Source organism: Aythya ferina, assembly GCF_964211825.1.
Source record: "Aythya ferina genome assembly, chromosome: Z".
NCBI lineage: Eukaryota > Metazoa > Chordata > Aves > Anseriformes > Anatidae > Aythya > Aythya ferina.
In genome coordinates this window covers 23,150,334-23,172,515 of record NC_140299.1, presented here as the reverse complement: position 1 = coordinate 23,172,515, position 22,182 = coordinate 23,150,334, and the positions used below count along the sequence as shown (strand labels likewise).

Here is a 22,182-nt window from a genome sequence, read left to right as displayed (position 1 = left end):
ATACCACATTTTCATTTACACTGCCCGTCTCCATCTGAACCGCAATGACTCCAAATGTAAGGATGAAATTTATTTCAACTCACCCACCCAAAAAAAAAAAAATCAATGCATTAAGTAGAGTATTAGAAGATTTACAATTGGAATTTTTCCATGTCATATACAATATTAACTATGCAAACTTTATGCAATACAACCATCCCAAATTGAAAGAAGCCTGCAAAAGTTTTGCAGCGTTTACAGAAAAAAATATAGCTGAAGACAATAAAATAAATAAATACAGTATTTTCTTTGACATTTGAGAGGTTTCACATATAGCTGATATGTCTGCTGTTGGTCAATTTCTCTAGAAGTCTAATAAAAAAAAAAAAGCTCATGTTACTACCTCAAGATTTATAAGACACTGCTTACCAGCCACTTACAGGCAAAACTGAAATTAGCAAAAGAAAAAGGGAAGGCCTGAAGCACCCAACTCATCTGTTCAACAAAAGAGAAACCTTCATCAGCACTACAAATGTGATTGAAGCTGCATCTGACTGTAAGATTTCTCCCACACTCCCACATCCCTCTCACCAAAGAAATGAACTGCATGTTACCTGTAGCCACCATCACAGGGGCTTGGAGCTGTTGTTTAAGGCCATCTGAAACATTCTGCTTCAGATCAATGCCTACCAGACAAACTCACAGAAGAAAGCAGAAATAAGCTCATAGCAGGACGTAATCAAGATCTGTGATGCAGAATATGCAAGTAGATAGCTGCCTTTTTTCTTTTTCTTTTTTTTTTTTTTTTTTAATGAGATGCTTATTTCCATCCATACAAAATTATATTTAGCATTTCAGAAGTTGAAGATCAATTTTCTCCTGTCTTTTCTTTCAAATAAAGTTGTTGTGTGTTTTTTTTTTCCTGTAGTTAAAGCTTAAGAAGCCATTACCTAGAATCTGCTCACTGTAAAGGAATACATAGTACAGATCTCTACATTCAGAAGATTTTGTTTTTCTATGAACATAACCAAAACAAATAACTAGACATAAAAGAAAGATGTTCTAGTAAAATGAAATTGCTATACGTACTCAGGATGTAACAAATGAAGGGCTCAGTTTCTCTATTAGAAGCCTAAACTCCATAAAAACCTTATATATATCAACAAAACAAAACAAAAAACAAACAAACAAACAAAAAGATTACCAAGGTCTACACATCTACTTACAGCTTACATTTTGAGACTCAATTCAAGCTGCTTCCTGGCTTTTTTTAAACACAGCATGATGGTACATGGCATCAAACACAACTACATCAGGTTCCCATCTAAAAGGAAATGGTTTGTGTGTCCTGTAAACCAAGCTTTGAAGCAAACTGTGCACAAACAGAAAAAATGGCAATTGCACAAATTCAGCTTTTAAGTGTCTACTGTTTCTTACTATATGGCTGGATTATATTAGAAAAACTCACACTTTGCAGAACTCAGAATTTACATGTACCTTCAACTAAGCAAGCACACAGCTTTTCAGCAGATTTATCTGCTTTAGAAGTTCTGTTTCTAACCTTTAGAAGTGACAGTCACATGAAGTAAAGTTAGCTGACCACAACTACTTCTGGACAGTCTTAATCCAGAAACCTTTTTTTTTAATCCTGTTCTGAATATTCTTGACAGCTTTAAAGGGAAATACCAGTAACATGTTAAAAAGAAGTGGCAAAAGACACAGGGGATACTTCCACAGAACAATATACTGGCAGAAGATTCAACTGTTTTTTTCTTTTAAACTGTAAGAACACACTACTACTACTACTAAGTAACAAATAGTAACAAAATTCATTACTTTGGCTTGTATTATAAAGAAGGGCAAATGTCAGTTAAGAATCCAACTCAGGGACTTCATCTAATCAGTATTTACTATGAAGAATTAAACTGGGACTACATTCTGTGTCGTGTCATATGATCTGCTTTCCAGCTTGGAAATTCATCATACTGGTCTCTAGGCTAACTGAATGAACAGATAAAGGTGGAAAAAAAAAAAGAGGTACAGAAGAGGAGTGAGAGGACAACAGGAAAACGGATTCAGTGAAAGGACTAGTAGATGAAATTTGAGTGTAAATAGGATCTCTTCCTTGCCATCTTTTTCTAGATGACAGCATGTCAACTTGGACACTTTTGACAACCGGTTATTTTTTTCTACCCTAGAACAAGACTAATGACAAAAATGAGGTACACATCTTTAAAAATTATTACTGCACACACTGCATGTATGAATGGGGTCTTTCTTGCACTCAGATTATTCATGATATAGCTTTAAGTACTATTAATTAAAGAGCTAGCTAAGCACGTGCAGGAGTAAGCAAAGCATTCTGTTAAATATTTATGGTATTCACTCAAAATTACTCGATTAAAGTTACAGATGAGGAAAAAAAAAAAAATCAACTCAACAGCAGTGCTTGCAGAACTCAACAATAGGCTTTCACAACAAGGTTTTTATGTTACCCCTTAAGCAGTACAGACTGCTGTTCAATTCTTGTCAAAAGGCAGAAATCCGGTTTACACTACTCAATGGATTACACAAGGTTTAGGAGAAGGAAATCCGGTATCACTGTAAGATCTACCTCTCAAAACTTTCAAGTCTTTTCAAAAGCTGTCATAGAGAGTCCCAACCTGCAGCTGAGAGTCCCCTCTCCACTGCACAGTCAGCTAAGAGAAAGGATTTAGGATCTGAAGGAGTGAAGTCTCAGAAACTGCTTTTATGAAGAAAGTTATTCACTCTCCACAGACAAACGCCGTCACACGAGAAGTTAAAGCTGACAGATTCTCGTAGCACGGAGAGGCCCCCGAGTCCCAACAGATGTGCCTAAGCTAGCTAGCACGGCGGATTTCCCTTCAGCACCCCTCCGCCAGCTCTGACCGGCGTGGAGCTGGAGACACGGCTCAGCACGGGCTGGTTTCCGAGGAGCGCCCAACTTCGCCAGCTCAGCGCGCCCCGGGCGCCCTGCGCCGCTCCGCACAGCTTGGGAACGGCGATCCCAAAGGCAGGGAGCCTTCCCCTTACCCCCCCCCCTCCTTCTCCCATTGAAACGCTGCGGATGCGGAGGGAAACAAAAGAGAGGAAGTACATTCATCGCCCGGAGTGACTCGCGCCGAGGGGCTCTCGCCAAAACAATGGGCGAGGGGCTGGGGGCACGGCACGGCACCGCACCGCTGCGGGCTGCCCGCCCCCGCCGCTCCGCTCCGCTTCTCCGACTCGACGGGAAAAAATAAATAATAAAAAAAAAATAAATAGATAAATAAATAAAAAGTCACTCACGGAGGGCGACGGCGGGCGGCGAACCGTTATGTCCCGGTATTTATTTTATTTTTTTTTATTATTATTATTATTATTTTTAATTATTTTCTAACCAACTCTGACACAGAAGGGCCGGCAATCCGAAATCAGCGGGAAAACAAAATATATAAGTAAATAAAATAAAATCTCCTGTGTCCCCCCACCTCCCCCCCGTCCTCCGTCCCGTCCCGTCACCGCCTCAACTCCCCCACCCCGGCCCCAGCCCTTCCCCTCACGGAGCGCCCCAACGGCCGTAACGGCCGTAACGGCTCGCAGCCCCGCTCCGCCGCGCGCCCACAGGTGTGCGCCGAGCCCCCCCCCGCCCCGCCCCGCCCCACCCCGCCCCGCCGCGGCAGGTGCGGGCAAGTTACGGCCCGGGCCGGCACCGCCGCCGCCTCCGCCCCGCCGCCGCCGCCCGTACCTGCAGCCCCCGTCGCCGCAGGAGGCCCGGCTCGTCCATGGCGCCGCTCCGCCGCCCGGCCGCGCCGGACTGCCCCGAGCCCCCCGCGCCGCTCCGCATCCCCGCAGCGCCCGGCCGCTGACATCACGGCGGCGCCCATTGGCCGCGCCCGGTCACGTGGCCCCGCCGAGGTGTGCAGCCCGGCAACTTCGGGCGGGCCCGGCCCCGCCACCGGCAGCCGCCACAGTACCACACAACACAACCACAATTAAACGATCCAATTACATTAATCAAACCCGCCGCCGCCCTGCCTGCCCGCCCGCCCCACAGCCGGGCTAAGCAAACCGTTAGTTGTGTGTGTGTTTTGTTTTTTTCCTCAGGGGGTCACAGCCCGCCGGGCGGTGTCGTTAGGGACACATCCCCCAAAACCCCAAATTTAAGATCCCGGTACCTCAGCGGGAGTCGTTCGTTGCGGGTTATGTTATAAAGTCATCGGTCACTGCACACAGATTCACAAGAGGAGGTCTTGTCCAGCACTGAACACCCGGAGAGGCGTCCCCATAAACATGCCCGCACGTTTTCCAGCTGGGAATCCTCACCTGGTCTCACTTAAAAACAAAATTAAGGAGCCTACACACCATCAAACTCAAAGGCAGGGCGTGATCCTCTCCTCACAAAACCAAAGGCACAAAAAGTTAAGTCAGACTGCCAGAAACTGTAAAACTGAAGCACAGTTGACTTCTGAAAGCAACTGAAGCAACACAGATGACTTCTTCAGTATCCACACTACAAACACTCAGCAAATGGCAACGATTCCATTCCAGCCTTTATTTCTGTAATTGCACTTACTGCTTCAAAAAAATGAGGGGTTACTTTACCTAAACTAGCATCCCAATTAGATAATTTTAAAGAATTTTTCAGTCAGAAGTCTAATTCTGTGGAAGACGACACCACCACGCAACAGCAGAATCCATCTGCAGGAATATCCGTCCACAGGTGCACCTGCAGATAACCAATTCTAACACATACGTATTCCCTTTCCACATCAAACCCCTTCTAGAGAGCAGGGACAAAGTGAAAAGTACATTTCTTACTAAGGGATATAAATAGAGATAAAAATCAAGGTTAGTATTCACCTATTAACAGTTTAAGATGAGGATTATGACAATCGCATCCTCAAATCTAGTATGAAAAAAATATATTGATTTCCTGTCAGATTGCATCACTTTGAGAAGCAGTCCGTGTACATTTCACAGTAGTAAAACCTGCTAGGGGCAAAAACATTTGGAACAAAAATGAAGGATCGCTGAAAGGATAACATACTAAGTATACACCTTGTATGAAGAACTGAGAAAAAAAAAAAAAAAGAGCATTCGCCCTTCTCAATTTCTCTTCATATGATTGAAATGCATTATTATTTTACACTTTTAAGCACCAAGACAATTTGAGCATTCTCACTGAGCTGCATTTCTCTGAGATCTCCAACTATGTTAAGAAAAAAAGTCAATTTTTATCAGTTGGTCACATCAACTGCAAGTGTTTCTCCTTCCCTGTCTCTCCACGTCTCCAGCTCAACATGTAGCTGTAACATCAGGTCAATGGCTCAAACTTACCCATTACTGATTTCAGTTGCAAGATAAGAGCTGTACTTGAGGCGATAAAGAAGGGAAAAGCTCACACTGACCAAAACTCCAGTTCCACAAGAGGGAGACAAGGCAACGAAAAACAAACAATGCTACACAAAGATTTGTAGGCCAGAAGAGAGAGTAGCATGACCATCAAGTCTGACCTTCTTTGTAACAAAGGATACTCAACTCTCCTGAATTCATTTATTATTTTTTGAACTATAACCTCTCTTTAAATATCATGTTGAACCTCGTGAAAAACTTTTCACCTTGGAGATTTGAACTGTAAAGTGGCTAGGATCCCTCACTTCCTCTGTGGAAGAAAAAGAAACTGGGGTTACACTAAGTAATACAGGTATCTCCTTTCGCTTCTTCCTAATGCTATTTTCTTTCCCATTTCCACTTCCAAATACATCATCTTTTCTTTCTCCTCTGTTAACAGAAATTTTCTCCCAGTCATTCATATCCACATGCCCTCACAATACAACATTTCCCCGTTTCTGTTTCCAAAGGAAGCGCAGGCAAGTGAAACACAATTTAAACACTGTTACATTTCCAATGAGGTGGCACAAAATAATTTGATGCAATAGCCAGATTGTCAGCTTTCAAGGGTGAGAGGCAAAAAAAAATAAAAATATACTGTTTGTCCCTTGTGGCACACTGCAGGCTTCAGCTGCAAGGCTGTTTGCATTTATTTACACAGTCCTAAACATGTGTTTACACAAGTTTTATTTCAGTCACTGGAATACAGGAAAAACTCAGCACACAATTAATCAGTTAGTTCCCTCAGAAGCTAAGAATATGAAAGTGTGGAAGTTCCTTTTTTTTTTTTTCCCCCAGGGATTTTAGCATATCTAACCACATAAACTGTCTAATGTACATATACAAATTAAAAGCACTCTCCTACCTATCTGAGAGGTCTGCAAGGCATGAAAAGGTCTACAAACGTATTGCTTGAACAACAACAGCACAATAAAGCCATACTAACCAACTAACATATCAGTGACAGGCAACAGATGCAAATGGTCCTAACCTAAAAAAAAAAAATCACCTTAAGTATCACAGAAGTATCCAGTTGTGCACATGGATAATTCACAGAAAGAATTGTAAACAGACAAAACCACAAAGTCTCCTACATGAAGAAGCTTCCTAACTACACACAAATAGTGTATAAAAACTACTTTGTTTTGCAAGAAGCTAAAGATAATTGTTGTAGCTATACAGATAACACTGAAAGGCAGGAAAATGAAACAAAGACTGCCTTCCAGTGGAAGATGAAATTAATCTCACATAGAAAAGTACAAAAACTACCTTTCGCTGAAAATGTATTTGTTGTCAATTCTGAAAATAACATTCTCCAAAGCTTGTGCTGCAACATATAATGCCATATTAGAAGGTACTGAAAGGCACAGCTTTGTGTCTAACACAAGGTGAATGTCCACTGAGCTTTCTCACATTTTATGAACCTTATTAGATATTACCAAAGGTGTATCTTCACTTTTGAAATGGCATACAGCTTGCTATTTTTGTCAGGAGGTTTTCATTATTTTTCAGCTCGTTATTTCAGTAATAGGCACTATCAAAATTATGATAGAGAACATTCTGGTATTAAAAGTTGTGCTTTAGAACAATGAAAAAAATATGTTCTTTAGAACATGTAAACAATACTGTCTGCCCTTGCATACACACAAAATACAGCAACCTGCTTCACAGGCTCCTTCACATAATTGTTGCAGAAAAGCACACTTGTACATGCACCACAACATAGCACATGTATACAGAAATTGAAGGAACCTGTTCCCCTCTCCACTCCCCCTCCTTTCCAGGGAAGGTAGAATTATTTTAAGAAATATAACCACCACAAAATTTTCAGAAAGCTTCCTTAGCTTTCTTTCCTACAAAGGCAGCGTTTGACCCGATTATATATGAATAATATTTCAGTTAGCTAAGGTACATAACAGTAAGTACACATTTATTTAAAGCCAAAAAGAAATGGAGCAACTTTTTTTTTTTTTTTTTTTTTTTTGGGAAAATTATACAAATTTAGACAGTTTATTTCCCCATTCAACTGCTAAGGCTTTGCCTTAATTGTGTTGCTTCACTTAGTTCTGTCAGTCAATATTCTTTTCTGAATTTAGAAATTAATATGATTACTGCAATGACTTAATTAAAAGATAAAACCTGAGCACGTCAAAATATATATGAATATGTAATTCCAGTCTCACACTGGAGATTTTAGTTTTATGGATACACGTATCCTATGCGTGGCTGCCACTTTCATACTACACATGGTGGCAGCATAAGATAAATTGTGTTTATTATGCATCATGGAACAACTCACTTGTACTCTGCCCTTCAAATCTGTCTCTGCCAGGGCTGTTTCTCATACCTTAAATACTGTACAACATCAAATCACTATCACTGAATTTATTAAATAGTTATTTTCCTCTCAAATGTGAGAAATCTGAAGCTCAGAACAGATAACAAGCAATCCAATAATTGCTGTGCACTGCGATAACTTGGAGCCCATAAGAATGGGAACTGTTTTTCCCCAGCATTCGTAAAAAGTAAGCCTTGATTGTATTATTATGCACTGATAAGCTATTGAAGTGATTGTTGGTAGAAAAATTAAAATACTCTAAGTGCCGTATTTTCAGAAGTTCAGGTATATGGACACACTATCACTACAGATACCCGATTTCACAAGTGCAGGAATGGAAAAAACATGTAAGTATTTAACAGTAATTCCTATGCAACCTTTATCTAAGGACATTAGAGAGGAGAGAAATAACTAAGTGTGTTCTATCAGATTTTGTGCCAGCCACACGAATGTGCCTGCAATGCGCACACACACAAAAACCCATGCATCAAATCAGACCTAACCTATGCAGCAGAGTTGAGGATCTTCATCCACATTTTTTCCATAAATACTCTTCATATCATTGCAAATCAATACACAATTACTATTATTCTAATCACACAAAATCAACCTGTAAGAACCAGTTTCCCGTTTCTATAGTCTCCTGCCCAAGGAACTGCATCAGGGAATGAAGCTGGATCAGGCTAATACACAACAAATACAAAAAAGATATAGGAGATTAAAAAAAAAAAAAAAAAAAAAAAAAAAAAAAAAAGCACACAAATATTACTGATATATAGCACTGAAGAAAGGTGGGAGAGAAGTGTGGTTTACTTTCTATTCAGCATCCCACCCATCTCCCCCAAACAAACTGAACTGAAAAGGAAGCCAAATTAGGAGAAAGATTAATACTCTGTAACTGCTATCCCACCACCTTCATATACCACAAAAACTGACAAAATTGCCAGCACGTACATTTCTGTTGGTTTATTTTTGCTAAACAGCAACTATTAACCAAGCATCTTTACTGGGTGTTAAGAGTTACTTTACTATCCCAGAAGTCTCAACTGCCTCTTACAGTAACAATTACTGTTTTTCTCAGCAACACAGCATGATTAGATTATTCTCGTTTCAAACTTTGAAGGTTTTCCATTGTAATTTACCTTTTAAGAAGACTTTAGAATCTAGAATGAAAATGCTTAACTAGGATTTTTGTAACCCAGAAATGCTTTTTAAACATTTATTTACATACATTTATATACCTCCCTATTTCAAGTTTCCCAGTGCAACAAGCTTAACCTAATCATACAAAACATGAGCATGTAAAAGATAAAAAAAAATTGCAAATAAAAACTCTACAATGCTAGCTACAGAATTCAACAAAAGGAAAAGTGAAACATCGATTAGAGTATGAACAGTACTGGCATATGGCAAAAAGGCTTTTATTTTAAAACTGGAATCCCCAGGCTGCATCAAGTTCAAATCTACCTACAGCTTTCAAGTTCAATAAGCTTGTCTCTCTAGCCAAAGGCTTTTAGTCTAATCTCAAAGTGAAGCACAAACATCCCAGTTTTTCAGCAGATTCTCAGTATAGCTCATACTGTGCATAACAATGACAGACTATTCAAAATATGGTGTTCTTGTCTAACCAAAAGTGAAGAAGATTCATGTAAAAGTATCAGAGAGTACTGATATCCAAGCTTCAGTAATCCAGTAAGCTCATCTTCCTCAGTGCACATAAAAATAACTAAAAGCTTTCCATTTTACAGGGGTATTGGGTGCTGGAGTGAATGGTCCAGACAGCAGCTCCAAGAAACACATTCAGTACTACTCATTATATCCTGCTTCCCATCCAGGAAAATATTGTTTCTTTCTCCAAAAATGTTTCATCTCCAAAACCTTGCAGACATCAGGTGTAAACTTAAAAAGAGATTCAGATAAACAGAAATAACATCTTAAAAGTATGCTGTCAGTTGTCACATGCATGTTCTTGGTTACTAAGGAGTTTATTTCACTCATGCAACCAGAGATACTTGAGAACCCAGGAATTCTAAGAATCTTTCAGAGCTGACTCTCTAAAGCCTTTCAGCATAGTTTCCTATCCACTATGAATGAATTGTGAATCGAATTCTGGCAACATCTTTGACCATCACCCTGAGGCAGCTCCTACTTCGATTATTTCTTCTGAAGAAGAAATAATCTGTAGGACTCAAAGTTTTCAAACATACAAAAACTATGTATTGAAGCATTTTGAAGCTACTCTTAAGGACATATTAAAGCACATACCGTAAAAGGATGATGACATTGCAATTCCACAAAGAAGACCAAGGTTATCTTTCTGAATGGTCATAAGGAAATTGAGCAATCTTAAATCCCACACTAAAATAACTCTGCTACTCTGAGTATATGTAAAACTTTAACAGAAATCACATTTTTCTGTAGCACTCTGAAAAGAGCTTTCAGTTTTTGAAGGAATTTACCCACCAAGTTTTCCACTGAATTTCAGAGCTGGAAAAGACAGCCTCTTCAAAAACATTACATTTGTCTAATACACTTAAAACCAACCAGGGACTGGGGGGAGAACACAGTAAAAAAAAAAAAACACCCACTTTTTCAGCCTTTTTCTATGTATCGCATCTATACCTAACCTTCAATATTGTCATTTCAAAACATTGCTGAACAAAGCTATTTCATCAGAAATCATAACGGAAACCAGATCTTCACCAAGTGAAGTTATAGAAGCATGAAAGCCAAAGCCATGTGTGATACTGGGAGCTGGAAGATGGGCACTTATTTCTTGTATCAGGATTAAATTTGTTGAGGAAGTCGATCAAAATGAAGATAATCTTTGAAGAATTTCACACAGATCAATACCTAACTACTTCACATAAATCAGAAATTTACAGCATTGCTACTTACTGTTACATTTCCAAAGAGCTTTCTTGAATGCAATGCTTTGGACTTTCAGCAATGTTTTCTGAGGAAAAGAAGCCTATGAGAACACTTTATCCATCTGCCCCTTGTTCCTCCAACTTCTGGAAGTCTCTGTTGCTCTGTAAAGTGCTGCTGAAATTGGCTACAGCATTGGAAATGAGATATTTCATCAAAATTCGCTGCCAAAATTGATGGACCCACACTTAAGCTGTCACTGAGAAGGGCAGCCAGAATCCACCTTCAGAAGCACATGCCCTTCTCACCTGTGAGCACAGGCCAGCTGACCACACTGCAGCCCTACACCACGAAGAGCAAGAATTCCCTCTTACACAGCTATAAAAAGGCTTGTTCATTTTGCTGTTAACAGGAAAGCATATTTTAACTAAAATATTTGATCTGTAAGGAAAATAGTTTGGGATAAAGCTGTCCTATCTCCACAAGATAATAAAAATCCACCCACTTGGTTTCCATGATTTCTTTTCCAAGATCTCATTTACCACAGAACCTATGCAATGATATCATATGAACATACCTCTTACTTCAGGGAACATGGAAAGTAATCCTCCCTTTTTAGAGTGTGGGGTACTAAAGGTACCTTGTTTAAAATTATGATAATGATATTCTGATAATTCTTCAATAATTAACAAACATTGCATTCTAGAGAAACAAATTAATTTTAACCAAAACAAGTAGTATTCATAATGTCACTTACTACTATTAAGGTGTAATAATTCATATAGAAGTCTAGACATCCTAACATCCTTTACTGCTCTAAATCCTTGTATACAATACCAGAACAAAGCACAAATTAAAGAAAAAAAAGTTTCACGTTTTGTCCCATGTTTATCTAATTCTTGGATTCTTGATGTCAGACTGTGACAATATTAGTTTCTCACTTTTTATCATAAGAAACAGAGCTAAACATCTCTTCATAAATTAACTGTATGCTACTCACATGCATTGGTATTACATATTCAATTTAATGCAAAGAATACATTTTACATAGTAATGCATTCAATGTATTGAAGAAGTTTTAGGTACTTAAATTAGTCCAATTTTCTCAGGTTCATTTTGGATCACTAGATTTAATCCTTTAGAAATCACTGTATACAATGTGACCTTTCACTCTTAAATCAAAATGTTTCACCAGCATCAAATGTATCAACCAGAAAGCCCAGAAGCATTTCAATAATCTACAGTATAATTCACTGGAACACCTCTTTCAATATCAAAACTGTTGATAATACACTCAATATATTAATTAAAAGCCACAAATTCATTTTAGAACTAATCAGCCAAAAACAGTTTTTATTTTCTATCTTAAGCTATGAAAATTGTCTGTAAGTACAGTAGCACATTAAACAGTGGTGACTTGCCTCCAGTTCTCCTTTCCTTACAACGTCATGACATTTGAACACCTCTATACATTTGCCTTAAATCCCTGTAAAAGGCTTATAGAAATAACACAATAAATGCTCCACATGAAACCAACAACTTCCCTTCAGGGCTTGGCATAATAACTGGTATTCCTCAGGAAAGAAAACAGAGATACTGCATCCATCAGGTTTTTTCAAGGCACGGCTTCCTATGCATCCCCAGCTACAAAACTGCTGGCCTGACAACAAAACTGAAATCACTTATTATTTAGCTATACTTCCATTTAGTAACATAATCCTACCCCACACACAACATAGCACACTGCTCCTTTAACACAACTTTTGGATTTCAGAAGGAGATTTTCAGTCGAGGCATGCTGCCTGGATCGGTAGGGTCTGTTCAGCCTGCATTCCCCTTCACCATCACAGACCAGGGCTGTTACGTGGCACAGAAATGATCAGACAAGCCAGGTTGCTGTGTACCCAAGAGAGCAACTCAGCTACCTGGTCTAGCAATGCAATGAGAGATTTTACTGTTCTCCTGAGCCACTGTGCTTTACTCAGAACACACGGGTGAACAGGGAGAAATTCAAGACTCCTTAGTTAACAAAGCTCTGATTCTCTTTTTCTAGAGCTGATGAATCTACTGACCTCGCAAGCTACAGGTCAGTGTAGGGTTGTGTAAAAATCTGTCACGCATAAAGCTGATTGTAATGGATTTAAAAAAAAAAAAACTACTGGGTTTCCAATTGCATTGTAAGGTTCTTGGAAATTAAATGCTTCTTCATACTAAAGCATATATACCTTAACAACAGCCTCAGTTATGCACGCTAAAGTAGCCACGAGGAAGGGATGTGCGGTCCGTGGACGGCACAGGTAGGTACACACCGGCTTTTTTATGCCACCTGCTGGACAAAATCCTACTTGCACCAGCTCACTTCTGCCTTAGCCGTTCAGCACGTTTAGAAGGTAACAAATCAGTCGCGAGAATATCAGAGGAAAAATAATCGTTGCAGAAGCAAACACTTCTTAAAGCAATAACTACTGTAAGTAGTCAGCCTTCCCTCCAGTGACAATATATAGAAGAACACTGGTTACAACCGACTTTTATGATTTTCCCGTTTGCATCAAACACTGTGTTCCTCATTTCAGCAAAATGCGTAGATGAGTCACCAAACCAATCACTTTTAACAGTTCCACCAAGATACTGAGCCCTCTGACTCTCCAAACCACAATTATACCGTAGCATAAAAATTTATTTCTGAAAGCACAGCACATATAACCACAGTCTGATTTCTCTCGTGGATATCTTTTCATGAAGAAAAGAGAAATTGCATACATATAGAAGTGTTATTCCTTTAAAAAAAATCACGCAACTACTTGTCTCAGTATTCCCCCATGGAATGCCAAACAGCAAGTATAGAGGAGTTATGTCACTTTAGATCTTAAAGTTTGCAGCTCCACATATCTATCTATATTCCAATTTTCAGAGAACAAATAAAAAGAAGTCTGAGTTGGTTTTACTATACTGGCATTTTCTAACAATCAGCTCAACAAAATATTTTACTTTACATATACTCTAAAGGAAGAACAGTAAAAACTTTCATGGCAAAACAATGACAACAGCAATTACATTATGAATAATCCCTCCAAGATACTTGGAGGTTTTGTTCTTGTGTGAAAACAGTACAAACAGGTAACCACACAATTATTCAAACACAATTATTAACCTTTGGAAGGACTTAAATGTATTTTTCACTCTGAACAATTATGCATCTAGTTTTTTTTTTTGTTTTTGTTTTTGATGCCCCATTTTGCTTTTTTTTTTTTTTTTTTTTTTTTTTTTTAAGAGGAGTTTAATCTTAACAGTTCCAATAACTCACTATTTTCTCAGAGGGATAGCGGTAGTAACGTGCTTTGGAGGATGTATAACTCTTCTAAATGCATTTTGCCTTCTCCTTACGCTTTAAGATTCAACAATTCCCACCCACTGCATGGTCATTCTTCTTCACAAAAGCAGCCTCCTTCATTAGAGAGCAGTGGTTCATGTTTTAACATTTATATTAATACAGAAGGTAGCTCACTGTGCTGAAAGTCTGACTCCCCAGGAACCTAGGATCCAATACAAACCAGATGAACCATGGAAGCTTTTTTTTTTTTTTTTTAATAAATGAATGCTCTCCTACTGATAACTAGTTTTGATTTGTACTCTGTATAATACAGAAGAGCATGTACAAACAGCATATCAAAACACTTATTCAGTTACAGGTTTCAGGGAAAGCATCATCATTGTAGGGATGTTTGTTCAGTATCTGCCTTTACCGGTCACATAATCACCAAAACAACTAAAGTGGAGTTGGGTTTGAGCATAGGTTAGATGTCTTGCTTAACTTCAGCTCACTCGCTTTCCTTATTTACAGCAGGGAATATTATAATTCAACTTTGTTTCTTACTAACAATGTAATTTCACCCATTTTTGAACAGATGACCTAACATGAAGTTAGGAACCTATGATTAGCCTTTTCCTTACACTCTAAGATGTGTTTTATTGTGAGATTTTTCTATTACAAAGCCAATCATCACTTCTGAATTTAACCGACCACATACTGTCTTCCACTGCACCACGTAATTGCAGATATTCAGCAATGATCAAGAGGTTAAATGTATTCATGAGAGTAGCAGTTAACCAATCTCACGTTGATTATTACATTGTTTACTCAAGTGACACTAGGTCGACTTGAGCACTTAGCTAGGTTTCTTGATCTCCACAACACAATGAAAGAACATTCTTAATATACACTGTTATCATACTAAAAAAATATGATACACCCATAGACATACACACCACAATAGGGCATATTGTGCTTAAGAGAAATAAAAGAAAGCAGAACAGTTCCTAGCATTACTGAGATGAAAACAGAGTTGACCTTGAAGTCTTCTGTGTGCTGTCACGGAGGACGATGTGTGGGACAAACACAGTGACTGTGCCTCACCAGTGCAGCCACAGAACAATTTACATTGCATAGACTGTGGGAGGTCTGGCAGGAACATTAAAAGGTAAAGCAGTGGAAAAAAAGATCAAAGTCCACATGCCCACCTGCTTCCACAGGACAGAAGTGTAATTTACAGTAAGGTGTCTGATCCCACATGAATGTACAAGAAAGTCTGACTCAAACCAGAGGTACAAATATGCAGGAGCATGCACAAAGGCCAAACCATGGGGTCAACCCATTTACAATTTTAACTCAATTTTAACTCAGTGAAGCTGTATCTGCTTGCTAAGCCTGTGAGAGTTAGAAATGAGGGGCTGCAGTGCTTTATCACTCACCACCCAACCCAACAGCAGGCTCTGCAGTATGTTCTCAAATTGAAAAACACCTGCAGAAAAATCCTAGCTGTACACCTCCACTTGTTCGGAAGTAAGCAAAATCAGAGGGGAGGAACTTCCATTCCTACCACAGACATCTGGATAAACTGTATTTCCCCTCCATGTTCTAGTGCCTGTAAGTCAGATGGGTCACTCAGCCCTGCACAAGTCTTTGTTTTGAGAGTTGCCATCATCAGAATCATGGGGCTACTTCAGCTTGAGGAGCAAGGCTTACTGTTCCCACGCTGATTTCTACCATCCTCTGGTACATTACAATCACTTCCCAAGTATCATATGCATGAAAACAGTGAGAGGAAAGTAAAAATAAATAAAAATGTTACATCATCAGTTTTGAAGTCTGCTGTATCTAGTTATGCCTTAATCTGAGGACACTGCTCCATGGCAAAAAAAAAAATTGAGCAGAACAGATTACACTTCAGCAGGTTTCAAGCAAAGTCCACCACTTTAGGTCAAACTCCAGTTCAGGGAGTTTCAGTATTTGCATTTCTGTTAACTGCCACAGCAGAAATCAAGTTTCTTCTTCTGTGATAATTTTTCTCAAATAGCATCAAGAAAAAAAAGTTCCACAACATTCAAGACTAAGTTTCTTAGCAATATATGCCTCACAATTAAAATTCAGATCCAAGGAGCAGTACCTCATCCTCTACAGAAAACTTTTAGTTTTCTCACCCTAACTACAAATAGGTACCAATTTCCTATGACTACTAACAGTCAGGTTGTAGCTGCCCCATAAGAACTACAGATAATGCCCTAAACTGCTGCCCACATAGGCATCACAGACGGTACTCTCATTCGAGGCTGTCAATACCTGTGAGATCTTAAATGCTGATGGAAAACTATCAGCTATCTAATGCATAAAGATTTTTCTAAATCTACAATGCTATTTCTCTGTGCCTACTTTATCTCATTTATTTTAAAGTCAGAGCTGTGAGTAACTGTAGTTTAAAATTTTATCAAGTGCCTGGAGAGTAGAAATCAGACCATCTGAAGCAGATCTGTACATCAGCACATATTTCTGAAGCAAAGGAGAATGTATACGTGAATCAGCCTTCTAACCATCGTGTTAACTTACTAAACAATCAGTCACACTAGGCAGTTTTCTGCTGGGTGATGGGTGACCAGGAGACAGCATTAGAACTGAAAGTACCTAAATACATACCAGTTCCTTTTTTTTTTTTTTTTTTTCCCCCCAGTCTGTTCTCTTCCTGTTCGCCAGGTCTTTTTTACCCCATTTACCATACCTCCTATTTCCACACCTTCATTGGGCTACAGAATTTTTTGATCTAAGGCCAGAAAGGGGCACCATTATATTCCTTAGTTCTTACACTCTATTAATCATGGACTGTGGTATTTTACCCAGTTATCTGCTAGACACAATCTAACAACAAGCTGAGAAAGCATGTATTCCCAAAAAGTCATCTAAATATCGAACACTATAAATATCACATATCAATCTCTTCTGGTTGTGTAGTTCATTGGCAAACCACCCTTACTCTCATTTCTCACATGGATAATTTTACACCAGCATGCAGGTTCGTGACCTCACTTTTGCAATGCTTTCCACTTTTTTTTTTTTTTTTTTAAGAGACACTGACAACGCGATTCTATATGACATTTTAAAATAACCTTTACTAACACCACACACAGAACTTAACTATCACAACAGTCAAGCAGAATAAGCCCTTATTCAGAGCCATTACTCTTTAAGATACAGTGACAAGCTCCACTTCTAGGGGTGAATTTTAGCTGAATGATCTCCTCTGTGGGGGTCCTGTAGACAAAATGAAACTCTTAAAGAACAGCGCCTTCTCAGCTGACACTGTTAGCTAAGGGATAAAATTTTAACAGCCCTAGCCTTTTCATTATCTAGAAGTAAAAAGTTGTCCTGGTGAGTCTTTTTACTGTCTGGGGAAAGTCTCCTATGATGGAGAAAGATCAATCATATGAAACACCTACAAACAGAAGCATGGTGCTCATGAACAAAATAGGGACATACTTCCAGCTCCTATATACATAGGATCTTTACTGGTTTTGTGCCATTCTAATAGGATACAGAAGAGGATTATACCTCCATTCAGCTCTAATTAACTGTGCAAATTACTTGAAGTAACATCTCCTTTCAGTTCTAGCACATGCTCAAATACATCCTATTAACTGGAAGCTTAGAGGCTGATGGGAGGAGACTCATTTCAACACAAAGTGGATACGTTTGGAAGATATGTTGGATATGCCCACAAGACTTATTAAACTAAGTCAGTCTTCTACAAGAGCTTGATTACTTATTCTTTTTTTTTTTTTTTTTTTAAACTAATGATATTGTGCAGCACAAGACATGTTCTCAATTCCAAGAGATGTAAAACTATGGGAAAAGCTTTACCCTGGCCATCACTACTTCTGCGTGTCTGAGAATGGGCAAGAAAAGTATCAGAAAGAATAATGCCCAGATTTTTAAACAGCAAATCTTGGAAAGGAATCAAACATCTAAAACACTATCAAGCAGCTGAATCTACATATGTGTTTTACACTTAAGCGTGCAGTGAATATTTTAAATACATAGCAAGATAGACAATTAGAGATATATATGTACTTGTGAAAGTGCACCCAATTATCAAATTCTTACATGAGTTTTTCAGTATTACGCTTTCAAGGCTCTGGATCAGGTCTACTACAGACTTTCTCTTGTACCAATACTGAGCATACAGAAGTGCTTATGAAGATGGATGTTCATTTTCCTCTCTCTACCACTAAATTAGAACTAAGTACTGAATTAGAACTGCAATTAAGAACGTGTTAGAAGGGAAATACAGACAAAGAAATATGAATGCAAATACATATTCATGGGCAAGAAGTAGCTGAAATGAAACACAAGGGAGAACACTCTAGTCTTACATGCTAGAAGCAACTGAAGTAGAGAAACCTGCTACCATAACTTGGCAGTTTTAGCACTTCACAGGAATAAATACTTTCCATTTTAAAGATTCTCAGTGATTAGACTCATCTGTGGAGTTGTTATTTAAAGACAAAGAAGAACACAGCAATCAGATCTTTACAATGGAGTAGCATTTGGATAACTTCCTCAGTTCAGACTCAGTATTTCTGAAGTTCAGTTAACTATGTTGGGAGAATTTCGGGTAAGATTCAGACTTAAGATTAGCTGCCTAAGAGATATCCATCTTATCATCAACATGTTTTTTACAAGTTTCACCCTTGTGGCACTCATTAACTTTCAGAATGTTAAATGTCAGCTCACAGAAACGACCAAGAACGTGAGGAAGAAAGAGCTAAAATTTAAAGCAACCAAGGTTTCAGATGCAGGCTCTTGTTGCTCTCTAATAGTTTCATTTTAAAATAAAATTCAGCTACACTCCCAATAATCAATAAGTTAAACTAAATACACAATTAATGATTTGAAGAATTCACTACAATTCTAAAATGAAAGATTTTTTTTTTTTTTTTTTAACTTATGTGGTTTGCTCAAGCACAATTGATACTGTCATTCACTTATCTAACCAATTAGTGTTTAAAGAATGTATTTTATTTGTTTGCAATCATTTATTACCTAAGCTATAATTTTGCAGCTTCTCAGGCAACAAACGTCTGTCTTACATCTGGGGAATAACATACACAAAAGGGTGTTGGCATGCTGTTTGAATACATGCAATTACTGGTAGTTACATTCTAATTAGCATAATTAGTTTTGAAACAGTTCTCATAATAACTGTCAACATTATGTCAATTTATCTGAAGTTAATGGCACATTTAACAAAGACACACTTACTCGTTTTCAGTAGTATACTATTTAATAGAAAGGAGGAGGCAAGGCCCTTTCTGAAGTAAACCTGCCTTTCATACATACTGAACATTTATTTTGTTTCCTTTCACCAATCCATCTTATTGCTTTAAATAATTGCCACCCTCTAGCTTTCATATGACCATTCTTGGAAATTAATACTGAAAGTGGCAATAAAAAGCAAACATACCAAAGTACAGATGCTTGTAAATTCAGACTTATGTTGTTTTGTGCAGGTTTGGTTGATTTGTTGTTGTTTAAACTGAAGAGGTAAGTATTGTGCTAAAAAGCAGCAAATAATTGTACTCATGCCTAGACAAAACAACTTCACTGCTTAGTAGGAAAGAGCATAAGCTATTTGTAAAGGCCCTTTTTACCTTTCTTTCAGCTTTCATAAGTTATCAGATACTATTCACAAGTAGTCAGAGATGTTCTCATTACACCAAATAAAAGTTTAATCATTTCGCTGACATCTTTCATGTTTCCAAGAGGATGACATAAGATGCCTTTTAGTTTGCTTTACTACAAATACTCATCTTCCACAACTCAAGGGAAGACCAACCTCTGCCCAGCACTCGTCATAAAGCTGAAGTTATATCACCAGTCTTGACTGGATTTAAAAGCTAAATGCATTGCAAAGTATACCATTCATTTGTGGCTCCTGTCTATAGCACATTTTTATTATGTGGATATTTCAAAGAATGATATACCATTCAGTAGTCATCAAATATGGGTCTTAAAAAAAACCCTCTGGACTGTGAGATGTCTTCATTAATTTTTATATATAAAATGGAAATAGAATGAAAGACTTTATGCTCCTTAAAATAGAAAGGTTTTTTGTTTGTTTTAAACAGGAGTTCAATAGTATCAGTGGTGGAGATACAGTAAATATACTGAAGTTTTATCCAGCTACTTTAGGAAAAATCCTCTTCCTTTTATCTACACATTTATCATCATGCATTACAGACGCACCTTACATTTGGGCTTTTTCTGTTTTTTGGTGTTTTTTTTGTTTGTTTGTTTTTATGTATGCAGATATCTAAAGAAAGTTAAAAAACTAACTTTTTTCAATACATGTCACTCAAAATCCCCTTCTGCCTATAAAATTGTAATTGCTCACAGTTTCAGGCTCTTTACCATTGCTTAAAGCATTAACAGCTTATTACAATGAAATATTAACAAACCCAGCTTTATTTCAGTTTAAAATAAACTATTTTCAAAAATTCTAAAAGTTAAAACAGTAAGCAGAAATGGTATTTGTAAATACTTGTGGAGTGGTGGGACAGGGTGTTTCTGGGGAGAACTACTCCCAGACATTGTACACCAAATGAGACAACAACTCTCAAGTTAACTTGCAAATGACCAGTAGAAAAGAAGCACTTTCAGAGGCAAATTCATCCTACCTTGAAATAAACATCTAAAATCAGGCAAAATGGTATTCATCCTATAAAGCAAAGAGAGTAGAGGTAACTCTACCATAGCTTCTCTAAACTCCCACAAGACCCTGTGCAGACAGAGAGATGTTCTGAACTGTGTTCCAAACTGTGGGATTATTCTGGGTTGTGCCTGCGTGCACGAAAGGAGGGGTCTGGGGTGCCTGCAAGCACAGTGGGAGGGGTCCTGGGTTCCTGGGTGGGACACTTTGACACTATATAAGATAATGTCATGCAGTAATAAATTGGCTTACGGCACAGAACGCTGGTCGTTGTGTCCGTTTGTCCCGCTGTTTTCGGTCGGGTTATCCTACACAAACCTGTGTACTTTTCTCCACTGACTATCAAGGAGAAGTAAAGACACTGACCAGGCCAATGCTTGGCCTGTAAGAACATCCAAAAGCAGGATTCTTCCACACCTCAGCTTCACCTTTCTATGAAGTTTAGAAACGTTATGAAAATTAGACATATCTTCACATCCATATGAATATTCTCTGCAGACTCCCAGTGATGTGCTTGACCCACAGCAAGTCCAAAACACTGCCCCTTCACCTGAAATAAGCCTGCCCCATACACATGTTCAACCCACTTACATAGCTCTATATGAGAACTGTATTTTCAACCTGTAGTCAAATTACCAAGTTATTACCAGAGATAAACCCTGGATACCTACTGAACTCCATCCACAGCAACATCTGCAGCCCATTTTTTTCTTATATCAATATTCCATAACTCACTTAAAAATCTATAGTTTCCTACAGAAACGATTTACATCTGTAATACAACAACCAATCTTGGCAATTTTTCACAAATTGATAGAAAAATGGAACGGTGTTTTGTACCTTATTTGCAACTCTTCTAAGTGTTAATATTGATATTTGAGCTGCTCATAAGTTATTCTTGCCTATACTGACCCCAACCAGACACTGCTGACACTGGTGTCCACACCAGAGCCTGGTATCAATGACAGCAAGAATGATCAGTCCTACTAAAGGAATAAATTAATGGCCTAATTTCTAAGGTAACATCTCACTTACCTGAAAAAATCAACTCAGACTGAAAAGCTACACAGCAACTCATACAAATCTCTTCTACATCAGGTTAAATTCTTGTAAATACAATTAAAAGCTCCCAACACTATAAACTAATGATAGGCCTCCCAAGCTCAACTCCAAAGCATAAACTGAGACAAAAAAAAATATAAAGAAAACAAAGCATGTTACACCAGCCTCCTTATGAAATGAGTCTGATCAGTAATTCCAGATAAACAAACACTTCTCTGGAGAACCTGCATCTCCACCCCATGGACACCTGCCCGGATCTGCCACTCACACTCACTTCTGCACCAGTAGAACACATGAGAGAAGTTGCAGTCAGGCAGAGATAAAAGATGTAGAGACAGGACAGAAGTCTGTAGCAGATATACACCATGAAAGTCAACAGGTGATGAGCAAAAGACCCCTGAGGAAGTTTGGCTCACTGAATTTTTCATCAGTCTTTTGTTTTATGACCATTTAAAGTATTTCTTGTCAAAATGCTGCTGAATCTCACTCATAATATAATTATACATT

At 38.3% G+C, this 22,182-nt stretch overlaps 1 protein-coding gene across 6 annotated transcripts in view; it reads right to left on the bottom strand.

Annotated features, from left to right (window-relative positions):
• MAST4 (microtubule associated serine/threonine kinase family member 4) overlaps positions 1-22,182 on the bottom strand; it is a 307,122-nt gene that overhangs the window by 206,316 nt on the left and 78,624 nt on the right. Inside the window, exon 1 of one of the 6 annotated variants that reach the window (XM_084505115.1) lies at positions 3,728-3,805. The exons of 4 other annotated variants lie outside the window; for them this stretch is intronic. In XM_084505115.1, the coding sequence (XP_084361241.1) occupies positions 3,728-3,766 (39 nt within the window). In that variant the 5' untranslated portion in view covers positions 3,767-3,805. Of the gene's footprint in view, positions 1-3,727; positions 3,806-22,182 lie in introns of those variants that run through there. One more of the 6 variants, XM_084505112.1, reaches the window with a different exon arrangement.